At 39.7% G+C, this 23,202-nt stretch overlaps 2 protein-coding genes across 2 annotated transcripts in view; one reads left to right on the forward strand and one right to left on the reverse strand.

The window, feature by feature from the left end:
- The window catches only part of LOC129722488 (ornithine aminotransferase, mitochondrial), a 35,070-nt gene extending 19,990 nt beyond the window's left edge, over window positions 1–15,080 (forward strand). Inside the window, exon 3 of the mRNA XM_055675938.1 lies at window positions 14,008–15,080. Within this exon, the coding sequence (XP_055531913.1) occupies window positions 14,008–14,995 (988 nt within the window). The 3' untranslated portion in view covers window positions 14,996–15,080. The remainder of the gene's footprint in view (window positions 1–14,007) is intronic.
- On the reverse strand, window positions 15,015–17,142 carry LOC129722489 (lipase member H-A-like). Its single transcript, XM_055675939.1, has 2 exons — window positions 16,970–17,142; window positions 15,015–16,228 (listed from the first exon to the last, which is right to left on the reverse strand). The coding sequence occupies exons 1-2, from the start codon at window positions 17,034–17,036 to the stop codon at window positions 15,141–15,143; spliced, it is 1,155 nt and encodes a 384-aa protein (XP_055531914.1). The 5' UTR covers window positions 17,037–17,142; the 3' UTR covers window positions 15,015–15,140.
- Window positions 17,143–23,202: the final 6,060 nt, after the last annotated feature.

Raw genomic sequence — 23,202 nt, forward strand, 5'->3', positions numbered from 1 at the left:
CCTGCATCCTTCTCGAAGAGGTCCTGGTAGTGGTTAAACCAGCGTCCAAACGTAACTCCGTTTTTTCGTCGAGGTCAAACTCAATGATGTTCGATGAGAGGGACTCCAAAATCTGCTCCGGGGTTTGATACTGACGCTGCTGCTGCTGAGCCACCATCTGCTGTAAAAGTTGGGCCATCTTGAGAATCATATTTTGAATTCCCGGTTGCGGCTGCTTATCAACTCTATCTTCTGCCATGTTCGTGGATTCTTGAGATCCTCGTCGCCAAAATAATATGTCCAAAGGCTTGAATAAACTTGAGAGTTTTTACTAAAGAACATATATTTATATTCGAGATTGGACAAAGAATAATCAAATTTTCCACTCTGATGTCAAGGACAATTTTTCATTGGTTGCCTTGATGTAACAATCACTAAACACTGGTATTTATTTCTTTAACTTTTTTTTTACTTCTGAAATTTTGAAGAGTTTCGATCTAATCGATCAGGCACTAATTTATTTATTTTGTCAGTACCCAACTTATCAGTATTAGTTGCTGGTTGCACTGTTATAACGATGCCAGCCTTTTGAACATCGGTTGAGGCTTTATAAGTGTCGTGGTTTCGAGCTGCGTAATACATTTAAAATATGCTAGAGCATCAAATGCATTATGCCAAACCCACATGCGTTGTATTGGTTCCAAATTTAAATGCGCTAATTTCGCTCATAAATGATCTGGTTACGCACACTCGAACTTTTGCGTGTACGTACAATATCAATGTTTTAACAATTAGCATTTTTTAACGTGGAACAGGAAATGGAAGGGTTTTTGTCGTTTTTTTCAATGTTTTTGTTGTTTTTTTCAATGTTTAGAAGAGTTCTAGGCACTTAAATTGTCTATCTAAAAATACGAGTTTAAATAGATCTGAAATGATTTTTTGTACCAATCCATAGTTTTCAACCCAGTTTGTTTAATGGAGGGGAGATCAATAATGAAATTTTTACAATATTTTTCAACAATATTTACATCCTTTGACAACTTTTTGCTGATTCTTGTCATTATTTAGATATACTAAACTTCAATGTTAGTCTAATGCAATTCAACAAAAAAAAAACGGATTTTTTTATGGGCTAAAGATGTCATTATGTGCTGTTAGTTTCGACGTGGGACTACGTCTTTGTTTTCTATACTGGAATGTCTTTGTAAAATTGGAAATGAAACTGACAAATGTTGCGTCAGATTTCAAACGATAATAACAGCATACCCACATGAAGGATAACAATAAGCAACATGTTGTTGGATCGGTAAAATGTCGGACAATTTTGTAATACGCTAGTTATTACTATTATTTCATTGCTAAGCATTTCAAATTGGCAAAAAGTTTCAAACACAATTTTACGCAAACAAGAACCAATCAAATGTGAGCATTCCTAGCACAGACAACATGAATAGTAGGGTGCCAGCCAAAATGGTCATCTCGAATTTTAAAAAAAAAAACCCTATAAAAAATGTTCACCTGCTCGAAAAAACACCCTGTGCAAAATTTCAGCTCAATCGGACTTAAAATGGGGTGGCGCAAAGCGATTGAAGTTTGGCTTTTTTGAAAACCGAAAAATCACCCAAGGGGGATACGTGAAATTTCGGTTTTCGAAATTTTTTTTTATGCCAAATGACTTAAAAACGCATGATACGTCGAGAATTGGTGTCATCTGAAAAAAATTTTTTTTTGCAAAAATTTACTCTCTGGGACTTAGTCGTTTTTTCAATTGTGGAAGACGGAGTTCAAAATGTTTAGAATTTATCTTTTGAAATTGATCACTAGTCTCTCGAAATAGCTTGTATAATGATATACACTATAACTAGCATCGAATACATTATGTTTCATTAGGGTGGTTCATTTATTCGGCATAGGGTGGTTCAGAATATTGTGAAAAATGAGTATAAAATAAAAAAAGCACTTCGGTTCGTTTGATTGGTGTGACGTCTTCGACAAAGTTGTAGATAATAATTCTGTCTTTCTAAAAAAATTACACTCAAAAAATTATTCATTCAAAAGTTAGAAGAAAGACTAAAAATTAATTTTTCAAACGGGGTCATTTTTTAAAAACTCGATTTTTTTTAATAAAACCTACGAAAGATTATCAAAACAATGAAACCAGTCCGATCATATAGAAATCAAGAAAAATAAGTTATCTTTTAAAAAAAAATATTTTTTGAAAAAAAAAGTTATTTTCAATTATTTTTTTTTAAAGGCATATTTTTTTTGGAAGGACAAAATATTATCTACAACTTTGCCGAAGACACTATGCCGTTTCGACTGTAGACATATTTTAAACTTCCAATAGAACACTCTATGAGGAATCAAGAATATTTGTACAGTCAAAACGGTTTATTTGATTGGCATAGTGTATCTGGCAAAGTTGTAAATAATAACTTCGTTCCTCTAAAAAAATGTACCCTGTGAAAAAAAAAATTAATTTAAAAAAAAAACTTTTTTTCTGATTTCTCCATGGCCGGTTTTGTTGTTCAGGTAAACTTTCGTAGTTATTATAAAAAAAAATCTTTTTTTTTAAATGGGCTGTTTTCGATAATTAATTTATAACTTTCTTTTATTTTTTTTTTAAATTAGTAATTAGTTTTTAGAGTGTATATTTTTTTTTTTTTTAAACAAAACTATTATCTACAACTTTGCCGAAGATGTCACACCGTGCAAACGAACCGTGTTGGCTCTAAAAATTTTTGTAATCATCAATACCTATCCGAAATAGCATTTTCCAATAGCTCTTCAAAAATGAGTTGTGTTTCAATAAATTAAACCAATAGCACAAAATGGCATCTTTTGCCTATAAAAACGTCTATGCAAAGTTTCAGCCAATGGGCACGTTCACGTTCTGATGATCTAAACTTGACAGAAAATTTATGGTAGAACTGAACGAGTCAATTGTGTTGCGTATCTGATTGAGATTCCTATACTCTCATTATCACTGAATAACATCGACACAGTCTTTTGTCCGATTATATGAGCCAGAGCACGTGTGTTCAATCAAGTGTTGGCAAAGGACATTATTGTGGTAAATAAAACGAATAAATTGTCTGGTACAACATTCGAAAGACGAGTGAAAGTGTCTTAGAGAGTAGATTTTACAAACGAAGTAATAAAACATATTCCATCAATTTCCACCGTTTCATTTAAAAGTTTAAGACACTTGGAATCGAAAACATTTTTCAAATATCAAAATTCCATGTACCTCCCGTGTGTAATTTTGCAAATGACATGAAAGCATTCAACATTCTCCACTCTAAAAATTTCCATTTTACCATTTTACTTATAATTTTTCCAATACAACATTGCCACCCTAACGACAATGATTAAGAGCAAAATCATTTCAAATCGTCTGGAAATACGCGAAAATTTAATCGACCATTTTTGATTTGAATGAAACTTTGCACGTGTATTTGGCTTAGCAAACTGAGCATTTTTCGCAGGTGGAGAGATTTTTTACACCCGAGTAACATTCTAAAAGGGCGTATGCCTTTTGGCATAGGTTTTATTCGAAGCATTGTAGCCCAGAAACCGTTGGTTGTATAGAAAAACTGCCTGGGAATCAGTTGTAGCGAATCATAAATGCATCATAAAAAAATATACACTGTACAAAAAAAATTTTTTTTTACCAAAAAAAATTAAAAATAAACATTAAATTTCAATTTAAAAAAAAAGAGTTGAACTTTTTTTTAATTTTTTTTTTTCGAAGAAACTTTACGTTAATACGCAACTTTAAAAAAAAAGTCCAGGGTGGTGAAATGAAAAATATTTTTTTATGGTAGATTAATTTTTTTATGAAAATTCTAATTCGAACATTTTTCAAAATATTTGTATTCTGATGATTTCAAAAGATGCAGAGAGTCATTTTGAATCAAAAAGCTCTTGGTAGTAAACATTCTAAATGCATTGGTTTTCGAGTTTTTTTAATTTAAGCTCGAAAAATTATAATTTTTTAGGAAAATACACGTTTTTTAATTTGTCCATGGTTCTCCAGCAAAAACCATACGTTCATTGGAATGCTTGATCAAGAATATACAATTCATTCTTTGACAACAAAACGATTGGGCGAACGGTTCTCAAGAAAAGAGTTAAATGTTCTAAGTGATATAAATATATATAAGAATCAAATATTTATTTTCGAGTTTTATTATCTTAGGAACATTTTTTTTAGGACATAGATACTTTACAGAACTAGTTTCACCTTATATTTTATATACATCATAAGTAAATGATTCGTCCTCTTTTGAAAACAGCTTCGTTTGTATCTTATTTTCTGAAATCGGAACAAAAGAGTAATACTTTTGTGTGGCAGCTATTATTATAGATTTTTTGAAAATATATATCCATTCTTTTACTCCTTGTTCATATTCTTCATATGATACCCAACTAAATGACATTTTTGATGAATTTTTATTACTTTTCTGATTTGACCAATCATACAATTCTTTTGCGCTTGTAATGGGATGTTTATGTTCTTTAGCTAAACTTGCATTTCCTGCCAATCGTTTTAATATGCCACCAATTCCTTCGCATGGGCCTTTAACATGAGAAGTCGCAAAAAAATGCTACTCTGCATCGACGTTATATTTTGTTTTGAACTTGCAAAGACTTTCAAAGTTTTTTCTATTTTTATATTGTGAGGCAGCTCCATCAGACATTAATATCGCTTTTTTCAACTCTTTTGTTGTTTTTAAAAAACTCATGATTTGGCAATGAACACCGATATTATGATGAAGCTGATATTCTTAAGTGTTCCAGATTCTGAATAGTAAACAAGGAAGGGTTTTCGTTTAATTTGCGTAAGCTTGATGAGCACCGATGATCAGGAAAGGGTTTACAGCATTTGGGCTTGGTGTATTCCATTTTCACTTTATTTATCTTCACAAAATGCAAACTGTTACTAACACATCTGGAGTAGTGCAATCGTATTTATATACGAAAACAGATATTATAGGTAACTTAGTAGTTATTGGTTGCGTACTTTACAAACAGTTATTAGGGGTAAGCGGGGTAAGACCTTAAGCAATTCTGTTTATAGAAAAAAAAGTTGCGGCTGCAATTTCATTTTTTCTTCGCTAAGAGGTTCTTCTATTCAATACCCGCATTTAAAAAATAAGAACTGAAATACTTTTGTTTATTTTCCAAATTTTTTTTGAATTTTTTAAAATTCATTGAAAATGTGCAGATCTTTTTCATGCGGGGTAAGCCCGCCCACCAGCGGGGTAAGATCGCCCACCATTTTTTGAGGATAAACGATATTTTTAGAGCCGAAACGGTTGATTTTATCGGTATAGTGTCTCTGACAAAGTTGTAGATGGTATATTTTTTTTCTTTTTAAATAAAATATACACTGTGAAAAATCTTTAAAAAAAATTTTTTTTCTAAGTTTTAACTTATTTTGTTTTCTGATTATTCAAGTTCAAATCAATGTTTAGGTAACTTTTTTGGTTTTCAAAATAAATAGATTTTTCAGAATTGGGGTTTTTAAAGATATTGAATTCATAATAAACCTATCTTTAAGCTAAAAATTAAAACTCATTAAACCTGTCTGTATGATTCTTTTGAAGACTTATTATGTATAGAAAAATACTAATAATTATTATTTCTTTTATTTATATTTTCAATTTTCTATGCTCTTTTATTTTGAAGAACAAAATTACCAACGACTCTATACACCATACAAACCGTCCAAAAAAAATTTCTTCACAAAATTTGAGCTATTAATATTTCTATAACTCCATGATCCAACAACCATCAAATTTTAGCTTACCTTTTGTAGATTTTACGGGCAAAAACATGTTTTTTTAAATAAATTTGAAAAAAAATATATATATATTTTAATTCTATTTTTATATCTTTTCTTTAAATTTTTTTAGAGTGTGTACTTTTTTCGGAAGTAAAAAACTACTATTTTCAATTCTGCCGGAGACGTCATACCAATCAAACAAACCGTCCTGGCTCTATTTTTTTTTTTCTTCATCTATAATTTATTTGACACGGCAGAAATACAATTCAATGTTTAACGGCGCCAATTATATCTGGTAGCTTACTTTCTAAAGTATCTTAATAACTAAAAGCAAATTTTTTATCCTCGCTGCCGACTACGAGCTGAAACTAAATCTAACTTAAAGCTAGAATGATTTGCATTAAAAGCACTGATTTGTTGTTTGATGGTTTTCCATCGCCATAGGTAAGCAGCATATTGAATATGTTCCGCTGCTGGGCCAAGATATTACGGACTGGCATATTGGGTTGTCTCCCTCGGGACCTGAGAGTATCGTGCGGGTCTAGTTGCTGTTTCCGGATCCGGGGTCTTAACGTGTTCTTGTCGTTTGGTTGGATGTAGGCGGAAGGGAATAGGATTAAACTGGGGCGTGGATGGATTTCAGGAAAACGTATATAAGGGACATGTAGGATAGGTCACGGCTCGCCAAGACATCACGAACAGGAACAGCCGGCTGCCTACTTTCGGCCTGCAGGGAAGCTATTAATTTAGACCTGGCGTCACGGTGTACAGGGCATGACCAAACCACATGCTCTATGTCGTGAAAACCCTCACCACAGGCACAGATACCACTTTCCCCGAGCCCAACACGACGGAGATGCGCGTCAAATCTATAGTGATTGGACATAAGCCGGGACATCACGCAAATGAAATCCCGACCTACATCCAAACCCTTGAACCACGGGTTCGTCGATACCTTGGGGATTATGGAATGTAACCACCTTCCCAGTTCCCCCTTGGTCCAAGAATTTTGCCAACTGATGATCGTATTTTGACGTACAAATGCGAAAAATTCATTAAAGGCAATTGGTCTTTCATAAATATCACCGTTTGTTGCGCCCACCTTAGCCAAAGAGTCCGCTTTCTCATTGCCCGGTATCGAGCAGTGAGAAGGGACCCACGCTAAGGTAATCTGAAACGATTTTTCGGATAAAGCACTCAGATGTTCCCGTATTTTCCCCAGGAAATACGGAGAGTGCTTAACATCCTTCATCGATCGGAGAGCCTCAATGGAACTGAGACTGTCCGTAAAGATGAAATAATGGTCCGTGGGCATTTTTTCGATAATCCCTAGGGTGTACTTAATTGCAGCCAATTCTGCGACGTAAACAGAAGCAGGATTATCGAGCTTATGGGAGACGGTTAAATTGTTATTGAAAATACCGAAGCCAGTGGACCCATCAAGAAGTGATCCGCAAGTGTAGAACATATTGTTGCAGTTGATGTTTCGATATTTATTGGAAAAAATTTTGGGGATCTGCTGCACGCGTAAATGATCCGGGATTCCACGAGTTTCTTCTATCATGGATGTATCGAAAAACACAGTAGAATCAGAAGTATTTGATAAGTCGACACGATTTGGAATATTCGAAGAAGGGTTAATATTTTGGGACATGTGATGGAAATACAATGTCATAAAACGGGTTTGAGAATTAGGTTCGATTAACCTTTCAAAATTTTCAATCACGGGACGGTTCAAGACCTCACATTTGATAAGAATACGAAAAGACAGGCTCCAGAAGCGGTTTTTCAATGGTAGTACTCCAGCTAAGACCTCCAAACTCATCGTATGGGTCGACTGCATGCAACCTAAGGCGATACGCAAACAACGATATTGTATTCGCTCCAGTTTGATCAGATGTGTGTTTGCTGCGGAGCGGAAGCAGAAACACCCGTATTCAATAACAGACAATATCGTTGTTTGGAAAAGCCTTATAAGGTCTCCTGGATAGGCACCCCACCATTGTCCGGTTATTGTACGAAGAAAATTCACTCTTTGTTGACATTTTTTCATCAGATACCTCACGTGACAACCCCAGGTGCCTTTAGAGTCGAACCAGATACCCAGATATTTGTGTACCAAAACCTGAGAAATCGTTTTACCCAATAATTGTTTTTGAAGCTGAGCAGGTTCATGCTTCATAGAAAAAACAACTATCTCAGTCTTCTCCGGAGAGAATTCGATACCTAGCTGTAAAGCACAAGCAGACAAATTGTCCAAGGTATCTTGCAATGGTCCTTGCAAATCGGCAGCTTTGGCTCCTGTAACAGAGATTACACTGTCGTCTGCAAGTTGTCTTATCGTGCATGAATTTGCCAGACATTCGTCGATGTCATTTACTTAAAAGTTGTAAAGAAGGGGGCTTAAACATGAGCCCTGGGGAAGACCCATGTAGCTAATGCGAAAAGTTGCCAAATCGCCGTGCGTAAAATGCATGTGCTTTTTGGACAACAAATTGTGCAAAAAATTGTTTAAAATTGGAGAAAATCCTTGTCGGTGAAGTTTGCCCGAAAGAATGTCAATAGAAACGGAATCAAAAGCCCCCTTAATGTCCAAGAACGCAGACGCCATTTGTTCTTTGCGAGCATACGCCAGCTGAATATCTGTTGAAAGCAGCGCAAGACAATCATTCGTCCCTTTGGCACGGCGGAAGCCAAATTGAGTATCTGATAGACCATTTGATTCGACCCAATGGTCTAAACGACGGAGTATCATTTTTTCCATCAATTTCCGGATACAGGATAGCATTGCAATCGGCCTATAAGAGTTGTGATCAGAAGCTGGTTTCCCTGGTTTTTGGATGGCGATCACCTTCACTTGCCTCCAATCCTGCGGTACAATGTTTTGCTCCAGGAACTTATTGAACAAGTTCAACAAGCGCCTCTTGGCATTGCCGGGTAGATTCTTCAACAAGTTGAATTTGATTCTATCTAACCCAGGCGCGTTATTGTTACAGGACAGGAGGGCAACTGAAAATTCTGTCATCGTAAAAGGTGATTCTATCGCGTTGGGCCCGGAGACGCATCGCGAACAATGTTTTGCTCAGGAACAGAGTCCGGACATACTTTCCTGGCAAAATCAAATATCCACCTACTTGAAGACTCCTCGCTTTCGTTGACCGTTACGCGATTCCGCATTCTTCGGGCTGTGTTCCAAAGAGTGCTCATCGATGTCTCCCTCGACGTCTCGTTCACGAACCGACGCCAATATCCGCGTTTCTTTGCTTTAGCCAAGCTTTTAAGCTTGGTATCAAGCTCCGAATACCGTAAATAGTCGCCAGGTATACCTCCCTTCTGGTAGGCCAAAAACGCGTCGGATCTTTGCGTGTAGACATCGGAGCACTCTTGGTCCCACCACGGAGTGGGAGGCCGTTCTTTAATCGTTACGCCGGGATATTTCTTCGTTTGGGCTTGCAACGCGGCGTCGAGAATCAAGCCCGCGAGGAGGTTGTATTCTTCAAGTGGTGGATGATGTTGAATCGAATCGACCGCTTTTGAAATCATTTCCTCGTATAACGTAATTACCTTCCATGTGCAATCCAACCGTAGCCACGTCGAACATAAGGATAGATCCAAAGCGCTTGGGCGCGCTGGAGGTTTCGGGATACGTGTCATTTCGCCGTTGTTTAAAATAGTCATGTCGAAGTCATCGCAAAGGTTATAGATTAAAGAGGAGCGGTTATCATTGTAAGGGGAACCCCAAGCCACGCCATGAGAGTTGAAGTCTCCCAAAATCAAACGTGGCGAGGGAAGAAGTTCTATTAAATCAAAGAGCAGCCGTTGCCCAACCTGTGCTCTGGAAGGAATATATATATTGAGGCAATACGAAGCTCTTTACCTTGTATTGTCATTTGACATGCGACAACTTCGATGCCTGGAATCGAGGGGAGGTTAATACGATAGAAAGAATAGCACTTTTTAATCCCTAAAAGTACTCCTCCATATGGGGTGTCTCGATCAAGGCGAATAATATTAAAATCATGGAAGTCGAGATCAATATTTGAAGTAAGCCAAGTTTCACAAAGGGAAAATGCATCGCATTTGTTTTTATTTATCAAAACTTTAAACGAATCAATTTTTGGTAAAATACTTCTACAATTCCACTGTAAGACAGAGATAGAATCCTTTATATACGCAGTTGAATTAGGCATCGAAGGATACAATCGCTGCAAGGAGGGGCCATTGGGCAGTCAACTGCTTCAAAAATGATCTAATTGTTGGAAGAAATGCTGTAAGAAAAAAATTAATTGGATCGGGTACATTGAAAGTTTCAAAAATCCAGTCCACAATGTCAGAAAATTTCACTAATCCAGAGTTTGTTTCATCAACTGGATGTGCAAAAGGAACAACTGGGGTTTTAGATGTTCCTGGCAGTGCTGGGAACTCCTTCTGGGACTTTAAATTTGCAAGCCCAGGAGGTTTTTCCGCAGCACTGTTTGGTTTGCTTGTAACTTTCATTTCACTTTGAGAAATCTTAGGACCTTTTCTGGGAAGTTTAGGAGAGGAAATATTTTTCCTCTTTCTATACTCCCCAGGATTGGCGTAAGATGTTCCCGCTGGTGAATCGTCAGAATCGGTTTCATCAGAGGACAACAGATCATAAGGGTTTGATGTAATGGGAGAAGTGGTAACGGTCTTCTTCAGCATCTCAGCGTAAGAACGCTTCGAACGCTCTTTGAGAGACCTCTTTATTTTATCCCTGCGCTGCATGTACACCGCACATGTCGAGAGCTCATGCTGACTCTCCCCACAGTGAATGCATTTTCAGCATTTTTACTGCAGGAATCATCCGCATGATTCTCCCCACACTTGCCACAACGTGCCTTATTGCAGCAGTAGGCGGCGGTGTGGCCTAACTGCTTACAATTCAGGCAGTTCATGACGCGAGGCACATATAATCGCACAGGGAGACGAACCCGGTGGATCGAGACGTGGCTTGGTAGCGCTGACCCGGCGAACGTAACTCGAAACGAGTCTGACGGGGTGTATACTGTTTTGCCACCGATGATCGATGCTGACCGCAATTGCTTGCAGTCGAGCACCTTTACATCGGGACATGTTTTGTTTTTAAAGCACCCTTTGGCACTTTCCAGTATACACTCGACGGACAGACTCGAATCGGTTATGACACCGTCGATCTCCACGTCTCGTACGGGTATGTAAACGCGATACTCGCGTGTGAAGAGCTCAGAGCAAGCTATGTCGTTGGCCTCTTTCAGGTTACTGACCACGACACGGAGCTTGTTAGGCCGGACCTTGGAAATTTCGGTCACGCCCTTGTACTCCTTCGTCAGGTCTGTTTCGATTTCGGTCCCGCCTTTGGCCGAAAATAGAGAGTATAGCTGCCCTGGGCTCCGTCTGGGTAAAGCATGGGGCGAGGGGGGACTGAAGAATGAACAGGGGAGGGGGTTACAGAAGGGTCAGGGTCAGAGGGGTTCGGGGATGGTGGCGCGGGAGGCGAGGGATCTACATCCATCCCGCTAAGTCTAGCGCACTAGCGCCGACAAGAGCACGTACCTTTTTACTTCTCCCTTCCAGTAAGGTTGGTTGTCCGATCGTTCGAAGTTGCAGCCGTTACAGCCAGCAGCACCAATACAGCAGCACCAAACAGCCACCAGCAGCGAGCCAGGTGTGAGATCACTCCACACAGCGATACAACTCACTGTCAACTGATGGCTTCTTCTTATTCCTCTTTTGTGTCTCGTCCACTGCTGTAGCACAATTCAGCCAGCAGCCAAATCGGCTTACGCACCAGCTGGTAGTCACGATGCGAAACAGTTGCACAAAGGCGCGACCTTGAACCCGGATTTATTTCACTCGACCAGGCAAACAATGCCAACACTTGTTCACACGTCTTTTGTTTTATATTCTATCGGAGCGATCACCGATCACACGTCCGATACTGATGCGTGTTCGGCACAGAATGGCTCTAAAATTATTTTGGTTCATTAACACCATTTTCAAACAGGTTTACTTTTTTCAAAAATAAGTCTTGTTAAAATATATTACTAGAAAAGCTTCAACCAAATCGAAAATGGTCGATTAACATCGATGTCTTATGTGGCTTGAAGTTGCTTTACTGATCCTGTAAATATTCCCTTTGTAGTGTCGAGGCATTTGGGTCTTGAAGTAAAACAACAAGCAGTTGTATACGTGGCGGTTTTACCCCTTGTATAGTGGGCGACTTTACCCCCAGTGGAACATTTTCATATTTGACCGAAAAAGTAGTCAAAATTTACAAGATTACTCATGGCCTTCGATATTTCCGAAAGAAGATAGACTCAGGCAAGCGATTAAACGTATTTTCACGAACAAAACAATTGATTTTTAGACTGAAAAACCTTAAGTCCCGTTGCCGCAAAACAATAGCGCATTGACTGGTTGCCAGCTGAAAGGTTTTTTTTATTTCTGCGACCGTTCGCGCACTATCAAAACAGAAAAACGTGCAAAATGTTATGTAATTATACTGTAATAGACACGTTAAAGAAATTTTTCAATTATTTTATAACTTGGTAGTAAAACTACGGTGGGCGGTCTTACCCTGTTTACCCCTATTAGTAAACAAGTAGGTAGTGTTGCACGACAAACATATTTTTTTATAAAACATTCGGCAAGGGGGAACGTGTAAGTAGGCTATTTAGCGCTTGAGTTATTTATCCAATCGTTTTGTTGTCAAAGACTGAATTGTATATTTTTGATCAAGCATTCCAATGAACGTATGGTTTTTGCTGGAGAACCATGGACAAATTAAGAAAAACGTGTATTTTCCGAAATATTAATAACTTTTCGAGCTTGAATTAAAAATAACTCGAAAACCGATGCCTTTAGAATGTTTACTACCAAGAGCTTTTTGATTCAAAATAACTCTCTGCATCTTTTAAAAATATCAGAATACAAATATTTTGAAAAATGTTTAAATTAGAATTTTTATAAAAAAATTTATCTACCATAAAAAAATTATTTTTCTTTGCTCCATCCTGGACTTTTTTTAAAAGTTGCGTATTAACGTCAAGTTTCTTTAAAAATCATAAAAAAAAATTCAACTCTTTTTTTTTTAATTTAAATTTAATGTTTATTTTTAATTTTTTTTTTGATCAAAAAAAATTTTTTTTGTACAGTGTATATTTTTTTTATGGTGCATTTTTAATTCCCTACAACTCATTCTCAGACCGTTTTTCTATACAACCAACGGTTTCTGAGCTACAATGTTTCGAATAAAATCTATGCCAAAAGGCATACGCCCTTTTAGAATGTAACTCATGGGTGTAAAAAATCTCTCCATCTGTGAAAAATGCTCAGTTTGCTAAGCCAAACACGTGTGCAAAGTTTCATTCAAATCAAAAATGGTCGATATTCGACCATAGGTCATTTGGCGCGATCTTGCTCATAACAAATATTATATTTTCAGGAATTCAGTGATATTCAGTGAAAAGTATTTTTTTTTATTTTATACTCATTTTTACACAATATTATGAACCACCCTATGTCGAATAAATGAACCACCCTAATGAAGCATAATGTATTCGATGCTAGTTATAGTGTATATCATTATACAAGCTATTTCGAAAGATTAGTGATCAATTTCAAAAGATAAATTCTAAACATTTTGAACTCCGCCTTCCACAATTGAAAAAACGACCAGTCCCAGAGAGTAAATTTTTGCAAAAAAAAAATTTTTCAGATGACACCAATTCTCGACGTTTCATGCGTTTTTAAGTCATTTGGCATCAAAAAAAAATTCGAAAACCGAAATTTCACGTAACCCCCCACGTAATCCTAGATAGCTTTAATCTTTCTTTTTTTATAGTTTGAGCTTTAAGACCGCACCTGTCTTGACCACTGTAATCTTTAGAGATATTCATCAATCCTGCTAAAAACGCCTGAATGTATTCTTGAACAAGCTATCTACGTAATGAAAAAATCTTAAGTCAGTAGTTTTGAAAAGTAAACGTTTAAAAAAATAAGATTTTTTCTTTGAAACGAGTTATATTGTTGAGTTGAATACATTGTTGAATTGTGAACATAAAACAATAGTAGACCCGACTGAAAAACATGTTCTCATACATTGAGTGTGAGAGCACTCATCAGCTCCAGTTTCGACCATTTTGTGTTCTTACTTGTAGCTTCCTGGCGAAAACTTTGTAGGAAAGGAACGCTCAAAAAAACTCAAAACCTTATTGTCATTCTTTTTTTTTCAGAGCATTCTACTCAAACGTTCTGGGCGAGTACGAGGAGTACATCACAGCCATGTTCGGCTACGACAAAGTGCTGCCCATGAACACCGGCGTCGAAGGGGGTGAAACGGCATGCAAGCTTGCACGCAAGTGGGCTTACAAGGTGAAGAAAGTACCGAACAACAAGGCGAAGATCATCTTCGCCGAGGGTAACTTCTGGGGCCGAACGTTAGCGGCCGTTTCGGCATCGAATGACCCCTCGAGTTTCGAAGGTTTCGGTCCGTTCATGCCCGGATTCGAACTCGTTCCGTACAACGACACCGTTGCTTTGGAGAAAGCCCTGCAGGATCCGAACGTGTGTGCATTCATGGTTGAACCGATCCAGGGGGAGGCTGGAGTTGTTGTGCCAGATGAGGGTTATTTGAGAAAGGTTCGTGAATTATGCACAAAGTACAACGTTCTGTTCATTGCCGACGAAGTCCAAACTGGTCTCGCCCGGACCGGACGCATGTTAGCAGTAGATCATGAAGACGTCAAACCAGATATTTTGATTTTGGGAAAAGCTCTTTCCGGTGGACTGTATCCCGTATCCGCTGTACTAGCAAACGACGACGTGATGCTGTGCATCAAGCCTGGTGAGCATGGATCTACCTACGGCGGAAATCCACTAGGTTGCAAGGTAGCACTGGCAGCCCTGCAGGTTTTGGTTGACGAAAAGTTAGCCGAAAACGCTGACCGAATGGGCAAAAAACTACGTGATTCGCTGTCGGAACTTCCCAAGGATGTTGTTTCGGTCGTCCGAGGCAAAGGTCTGCTAAATGCCATCGTCATCAGCTCCGGTGTCGACGCTTGGGATGTTTGCTTGCGGCTGAAAGACAACGGTCTGATTGCGAAACCAACCCATGGGGACATTATCCGTTTCGCACCGCCACTCACGATTAACGAGCAGCAGCTGGAGGAGTGCTCGGAGATTATCAAGGATACAATCATGTCGTTCACCCACGGACAGTAAAATAAGTGTATTTTAGCGATTGTGTTTTGTGTCTAAGTTTGATGTTATCTCAGTACGAATTATTATATTCACCTTTTTTCCTAAATTTTGAAAATTAACTCTTCAGAAAAGTGATGACATTTCTCCCTTCGTAATTTCGTATTCCTCATTCTATAGTGTTACTTCTTAAGAAAGGTTTAGTCGCTGCCGTCAACACATAGTAAACTCCGCTTGGTTTTTTACTCGCACGTCTGATTTCATCAGAACCCCCGAGTGCCGCCCGCCCCAGTGAGCACTCGGCACTCAAGTTTTCGACATCAGCGCATCGGTTTGCAAAATAATTTCTGGTCCGCAGCGACTCTTTGAAGTAGTGAACCGCACGTTCGTGGCTGCAAGTTAAACTCCAACCGCATCCCGGCTGTGAAGTTCCTCCGTTCGGATAAAAGTCGGCGATGCCAATGTTTTTGAAAAATCCTAGCGCCTTTCCGTTTGTGTGAATAACCTCCACGTACTGGGCATCATTAGCAGATAATCTTTCCATGTGCTTCTTGAAGCGAAACAAGGGTGAAGCCGGATCCAAACCGATTATGAAGGCAACTTTCCGTTTTAACTGCTTTCCTGCCATACCGGCTATGTGGGCCCCCAAGCTATGTCCTACCATTCCAATTTGGTCTGGGGTTTGTCCAAATTCAAACAGACTCTCAACGACAGCTGCTACTACCTCAGCCACCTTCGGAACTCGATATCTGGCGACCGGATAGAGTAGGGTACGTGCGCCTTCTTCCCAATCTACTGCCAACACATTAACGTCCCCCAACTCTAGAAATTCAAGCGCTAATGGTTCTATGACCTCTGACTCAGGGTTACCCAACCAACCGTGAATGAGAATTTTCGTCGGCAGAGCCATTTTGAAACCGTGGTGATCGGGCAAGAACTGAATTTCATTGAATTTCAGCTCCACCGGCTGATAGTTGTTCGACCGGGCGTAGAAGCGAAATTTGACGTACGATGCGGCGTCGTAGTTGCTGCTGTTTTTGCGACTGTCCAGAACGCTCATGCGTGAGACTACTTCGAACTGTCCGGTCTTGTCCGGGAGACGCACGTAATCGTCATGACGGTCACGCGGTATCGCCAACTGCGGCACCAGCGAGTCGCCCTCGTTGTCTCGCTCGTACTCCAGATCGTCCATGTCCAGCTCGAAACGGCTGGCCAGTGTCTCGTGATCGTCCTGAGGGAAGACAATCGGGGCATCACCTGCAAAGCAAGAAAATGTGCAGATATGAAAAGCAAATATCCTTGAAGCATAATGCAGTCGAGTCGACTCGACTAGGACATGTATTCCAAATGATACAAGTTCCTCATCGAAACTTCTGTAATACATTTCTCAATCTGTTAAACAAAATAAACAAATAAACTGATCTGCAATTAATAAAACCTTGAGATCTCGTTCACCAGACTCCTTGACAATAATGCCGAAAATTTCTGAAATAACTTTTTATTTTTCAGTTGATGCGTACAGGCTTCAAGAATGCGTACGATGTAATAAAGCTTTACCAGTTGTGAAAAATTATGCTCGAACCCGGTTTTTTCAACAAGAGCGTTGTACAGATGGCAGGCGTATAATGGGGGCAGTATCTTTATCTTGAACTCCAATGTATGCTTCTTGGTTGTGCGGACCATTTTGCAGCATGTCAGTACGAACTTTTCTGCCCAATTAGACATTGATTCTCTTGGTTGTGATGCATAATGCTGTCGCCATGTTGGTTTTGGTATTATTACCGTTAAACTCTGTAACTTGCCTTTCGTTGTCACACATTCCTTCGACGTCGATCTCTGACTTACTCACACTGCAAGGTCAACTCGCTTAAATGGATTTGTTCCCGTTGTTTGTTTTTTACGTTTTGCGCAATAATTAAAAAATTCAAGATTGACACGAAGATGTTTTAGCTTCAAAATGCAACAATTTTAGATTGCACCTTTTTCCAGTTAGCCTACCTGCACCCAGGAGCGTGATAAGCATCGAAAAAATTATCCATCTTAAACAAACTGCAGAATCTACCATTTTTGTATGCACAATAAAAACAGAGTACCTAGTACTACTTGTTCACAACAGCGATCGGTGCAATAGACACCTTACTTCTGATCGCACTAGAGTTCAACAAAATATGCATTGAGAAACTAAAGATCATCGCTCACAACCTTCACATCAACGTTTTTTACCTTTTTCCTATTATAACAAAATACTATTCGTATTACTTCCCTAGTGGTTTCTTTTAACTTGGCTCATATAGTAACACTTATTTCCTAGTGGTTATTCTGCTTCTGATAGGAGGTTTAATATTAGGATTAAACACTGATAATGGTACATACTGAAACCAATACAAAGCTAGACTGTTCGACATTGCTATCAACTATATACGAAGGTGCAACGTAAATTTCTTCAACGCAATGTTTACAAACATTGCACACATCGATTTATGAACACTATACTAACTCATTTTTTTTCTGTTTTACTCATTCCTATTTAATAGAGGCGTTCCCTGGATTTACGCTTAGGACGGTTTTACTCAATTTGTTTTTTAAGACATTTTTTTCATAAAGCTGGATACACTAGTTGTGCTATCCCTTGATCGCTTAGTGGAGTATCGCAGGTCAGCCAAAAAAAAATTTCACATCAGCTGTTCCATAATTGTACGAGAGTATCACTAACCACCCGAGCATACAACCCTGGATCGCAGCTTGATCCACTGCACAACTTCACACTACCCAATGATATTCTCTCCTAGCGAGTGGCTGGCTGATAGCGACGGGCGAGAAGGCTGGCGGGATCTCGGCACTTACTGGCAGCGTACGGCTGATCTATTGTCATCTTCATTTGAATCCGAAAGATAGCAGACGGCCACGATAAGAGCGTGAGTGGCACTCTCATACTATCACTGGCATGGGAGCTGGGCAACTTCACAAGGAGAAGCGGAGATTGGAGTAAATGGGTCCAGAGCACAATCAATCTGGTCAGTTCGGGAGCAGATTGTCGCCAACAAAAGACGCTGGCTAACGCGTCACAATTGATATAATTTCATTAGTCTAAAAATATAATTATGAATTAGAATAAACGTTTAATTATTTAACTCTGTTTAAGTATATCCACCGCCTTTTTTTTTTTGGTTACGCTAACTTAAATGGTGATACACGGTTCAAGAAAATAGAGTGTGGTAATTTGGTAATTTGGCCCAGGGAGCCTTCCAATTTTCCTCCGCTTATGCATCGGTCGATGTAGGACTGGACTGCCGTACCGCTATCGAAGCCATCCGGATAGCAGCCAGTAATCCTACAATAATATTTTTCCTTTCTTGCTATTATATTTAAGTGTTTAGGTATATTTAAATCCAAAATTAAACCTGGGGTTTTTTGACATTTTTAAAAATAAGTACATTACTTGAAAACGCTCTGTAGCTTCAATGCACACTGGGCCAGGAATGGAATCTAGCGGAAATTATTAGCCTTCTCATGGTTTGAACAATCGGTTTTCGATCTTCTACAAAGTTACTTGGTATAGTTAGGGCTTCATTTTGGATGTTTGAATTAGAGCCGCGAAGGTGGTGTTGCGATGCCAACTTCTTTCCGTTACACTATAGAGCTTTGCGGTTCCGGACAAAGTTGTAGATCTCAAAATTCTATGAAACTTTCCAGAATATATAAAATTTCTAACTCTTCAAGTTTCAGAGATCTACGAGTTTTTATAAAATTTGTCTGAATTTCACGTTTTATTGTGATAATTTTATGAGTTCACTCGAATTAATTTCTTAAATTTTTTTTTCTTCCGAGTACAGAAATTTTTGAAGTTTTTAAGTGAAAATATTACACAAAATTTGAAAAAAAAACATTATTTTGTGAATTAGATATCTCATAGGTTAGCAAGTATTAGCAAACCATGATTTTTTCTAAAAATTGTCCATCAAAAAATCTTTATTTTCTGAAATTTTGAAAGATGTGTAATAAGAACTTCAACTTGACGTTCAGTTTAGTTCGCGATTTGGCCTTAGAAATGACGCTTCGACACCAACTTTTTATTCTTACACGCTAGAGCTCTGCAGTTTTCGAAAAAAAAAATTGGAAAAATTTGGATCTCGAGCTCGGCTGAAAAAAAATATCCGAGTTTACTCGGCAACTTTGGGATCTAAACGATATTTCAGCAAGAAAAAGCCGGTTGCCGAAAGTCGTCAGATTATTCGCCGAGGTTTCGACAAAAAAACTAAGCTTGAGCGGATAAAAGTTTTGCTAAAATTTGTGTAAACTACAGGTGTTTTCAAACCGGAAGTCGAAAAAAGTGTAGTACAGATTCGTGCGAAGTGGCAATAGTGTACTTGTAAAAATCGTGTAACGCCTGTGCAAACAAGCGTTAAGCGGAAAAAGCAACTCGAAGAGAAATGGACGCTGTTCAACAGAAACTGCAAGAGGAGCACGTGAAACTCTTGAATATTCCGTAAACATTCAATAATGGATTCCGCTGGAAAATCGCCTCTATTGTGCCGAAACATTCAGCTTATATAACCGAGAAGTCGTTAGACTAGTATGCCGCTTCTCGGTTATATCTGCCGAAAGCGCAGTAAAATGCGTACCGAGATTCTCGGCATAAAATAACATCTGTCAAATACTGGTTTCCCGAAATTCTCGGTAAAATAAATTCAGCCGAGATGGATGAGCACTAGGCTGTCCAAATCTCGGCACAAATAATGCCGGCGAAATTTGTTAAGTGTGTAGATCAGAAAATTTTATGTAACTTCGTAGAAGAAACAAATTAGAATAAAATTTGACGAATTCGTTTGAGTTTGACTTTTTTTGTAATAGTTTTGTGATTCGAAACATTCAAATCATAAAAAATATGCAATTTTCTGAATCAGCATACTTCGTATCGTTTTCGGCACGTAGAAAAAAAGAACAATGCAGTGTGCAATGATAGCTTGAATTTTTTTGGCGTCAAAAGCAAATTTGTTCGAAATACTGCACAAAACAAATCATTTTCATTAGATATTTTTCAATTAACAAAGTGGAAATTTTCGATATAGAATTTTGAGCAAAAATCACAAAATTCATCATTAGAAAGTTATAAAAAAAAATATTTATGAAATCTGAATTATACCTTACCTTACCTAGCAGGCTAGAGCCGGAGTAGCTCGTGCTGTATCAAGAAGTCGTCTTCACTCCACTCGGTTCTGGACTGTATGGTGCCATATTAGTAGTCGATCACTTTCACTGATCAAACCATTGTGCACACTGTGCTCCTTTGTTTCTGGTGCCGGAGGGGTTACTGAAAAGAGTCGTTTCAACCGGGTTGTCGTCCGATATCCTTCCGACGTGTCCGCCGGACACTGTCCGGCCCATCGCAATCTATTAACTTTACCAAGATGTGCAATGGGGGTCTCTCCTAGCAGCGCATGCGCGAGGTTCATGCATCTGCGCCATTCTCCGTCTTCAGTCTGTACTCCACCATAGATGGATAACAGCAGCTTCCGTTCGATAACTCCAAGGTCCCCTGAGTCAGTGTTGTCGTCTCTAGCCCGTAGAGGACCACCGGTCTAACTGGTGTTTTGTACAGCGTCAGCTTCGTACGGTGACACACTCAATTGGATTTCAGCGTCTTACGAAGTGCAAAGTAGGCACGATTTCCCGCATGAATGCGTCCCCGGATCTCCTTACTGGTGTTGTTGTCAGCGGTCACCAGCGATTTTAAGTACACGAACTCGTTTCCCACCTCAAGCTCATCGCCGTCTGCGATGATCCGGCGTGGGAGGCTACTATTGTTCTCCTTGGAGCCCCTTCCCTTCGTATACTTTATTTTTGACACATTGATCAACGGTTCAATACGCTTAGCCTCCACTTTTAGTCGTCTGGTGTAGGTTTCCTCCACCGTCGCAAAGTTTCGTGCTATGACTTCGTCAGCGAAGCCTTTAAGCTGCACCCGCTTCGTGAAAAGCGTACCACTTATGTCGATGCCCGCTCTAAGTATAACACCTTCGAGGGTGATGTTTAAAAGCAAACAGGAAAGTCCATCACCTTATCTCAATCCTCGGCATGACTCAAGGGACTCGAGAGTATCCGCGAAACACGCATGTAACACATCACACGGTTCATGGTAGCCTTGATCAGTTTATAAGGGAAAATATCCTCGTTCTCGTTCATGATCTGCCATAGCTCGATAAAAATGTGATGCGTGGACGCATTGTACTAACGACATTTTTTGCAAAATCTGTCGGATTGAAAATGCCTGGTTCGTGGTTGCGCGGGGTCCCGCGAAACCCGCGTGGTACTACCCCAGGAACCTTCTGGTTAAAGGTGTTAGACGTTGGAATAGAACTTGGGAGAGTATTTTATAAGCAGCGTTGATCAGCGTGATGCCACGATAGTTGCAGCACTCCAGCTTGTCGCCCTGCTTTACTCCTTCGTGCGTTTTTCCTCTTCCCAGATCTTGGAAATGACCCAGTGCATTGCTCTAGCAAGTGTTTTTTACCAAGTTTGTAGAGCTCACCCGGCAGGCCGTGTTTGCCGGTAGCTTTGTTGTTCTTCAGCCTCCCAATCTATTGCGGAGTTTCTTTGAGATCGGGGCTGATACCTGGGCATCTACTGCTGGCACTCTCAGGTTCGTTCCAGTTCTGCCAGTGAATAGATTTAGCTCTTCATGGTCTCGATCCTCCTGCTGGCACTTTTTACGTCTTAGGATCGTGGACATATCGTTCCTTGTCCGTCTGTACTTCCAGTTTCTCTCTCGTCCTTACCCTCAAGTAATTCACCTAGGTCTGGCTTTTCTCTGTTACCGCTGCCTCGCATCCCCAATCATACCAGTTGGTTCTGCCTCTCGGCGCGTCTATTCCTAGTGTCGTCGTCGCGGATTCCCTGGTGGCCGTGCCGATCATGATCCAGCCATCCTCGAGAGAAGCTGCGCCGAACTCCTCTACCGTTGGAGTTGCGCAGACTTCGGCAGTTCGCGGGTTACGTGGCTATTTGATGTTGAGCCGCGGGTATCGGCTCTGTCGTGACTGATAAACAGTGGACAGTTTTGACCGCATACAAACCGCCACTAAGTAGTGGTCCGAGTCAATGTTCGCACTTCGATAGGTGCGTATGTTGGCGATGTCCGAGAGAAACCGCCCTTCGATGGTCAATTGGTCAATTTCGATTTGAGCGTTCATAACCCCGATGATAATCTTGATGTCCCGCTGTAACTGTGCGTAGAAGGTCTTTCTTCATGCGGGCAGTGCACATTGATGATGGAGTAATTGTATTGAGAAAATCTAAATTATGTCAAACCAATTTATTACTCACTGCATGTTTAAAACAATATTGAAAACATTCAGTCTTTTCAATTTATGATCATGAAACTCGCTAATAAATAAACTGATCGAAGAGTCAAATCCTTGATAGAGAGCCAGGAGGTTGCACAAAGCATAAAAGCCGCTCCCCGAAGCAATACTTAGCGGTCGTCCCAGGAAGTATTATGGGCTGGAGACAGGAGGGGGTTTAGTGGGTCCGGTCGCTGATTCAAACCAACCCCACACTCCCTGAGGTTGGTCACCTCAGGCGTTTGGTTTCCCCTCCATCTGAAATTAAAAAAATAAAGGACGAAACCAAGTTCGTCTGTCGTCTCTCGGCAGGTATGGTGACGTTGGTGATAGAATCAGTTGTCACGCAGGTTTTACAAACAAATTCCGGGCTGTAATCTTTCACCTCGCTGAAGATTGCGAAATATCTACTTAGCAGATTGGTTACTGCTATCAAGGCTCCTGTTACGGATTGTTCGTGCTGTATTGCCAAGCCTCTGGCTCTTCCTTTCCCGTTTATAGCGTTAACCTTGTACCATAAGCCGCTTGCGCTTTGTGTGGGGTTGATCTCGTCGATACAATTTCCCAGCTTTTTCGTTTTGCTATTTTGATAGTTTCTTGGCAGGAATTTCGGATGGTCATTTAAAAGACGCTTCGTGGCCCGGAGTGCTTTGCGTCTCCGCCAATGTAGTGCATTTTTTCCTGCTTTCGCACTGGTCCGGCCGCAGAGAAGATTTGCTCTATCATTTGTTCTATACTGGTCGGAGGATTTTCCTGGCATCGTCCCATTGCTGCGACTCAATAGATGGTCCAATCGGCGCCTCTCAGCCTTGGCATGCGAGTAATGTCGATGGAAATTTTATCTATCTAGATTCCGATTGGCATTCTAGAGAAGTCTTGGAATCAGAACAG

Source organism: Wyeomyia smithii, chromosome 2 (genome assembly GCF_029784165.1).
Source record: "Wyeomyia smithii strain HCP4-BCI-WySm-NY-G18 chromosome 2, ASM2978416v1, whole genome shotgun sequence".
NCBI classification, from domain to species: domain Eukaryota; kingdom Metazoa; phylum Arthropoda; class Insecta; order Diptera; family Culicidae; genus Wyeomyia; species Wyeomyia smithii.

Excerpts from the sequence above, each read along its gene's own strand:
- LOC129722489 (XM_055675939.1), bottom strand. The coding sequence starts at position 17,036 with ATGGTAGATTCTGCAGTTTGTTTAAGATGGATAATTTTTTCGATGCTT. Across the intron at positions 16,229-16,969 it reads TATCACGCTCCTGGGTGCAG|GTGATGCCCCGATTGTCTTC; the intron begins GTAGGCTAACTG and ends CTTGCTTTGCAG.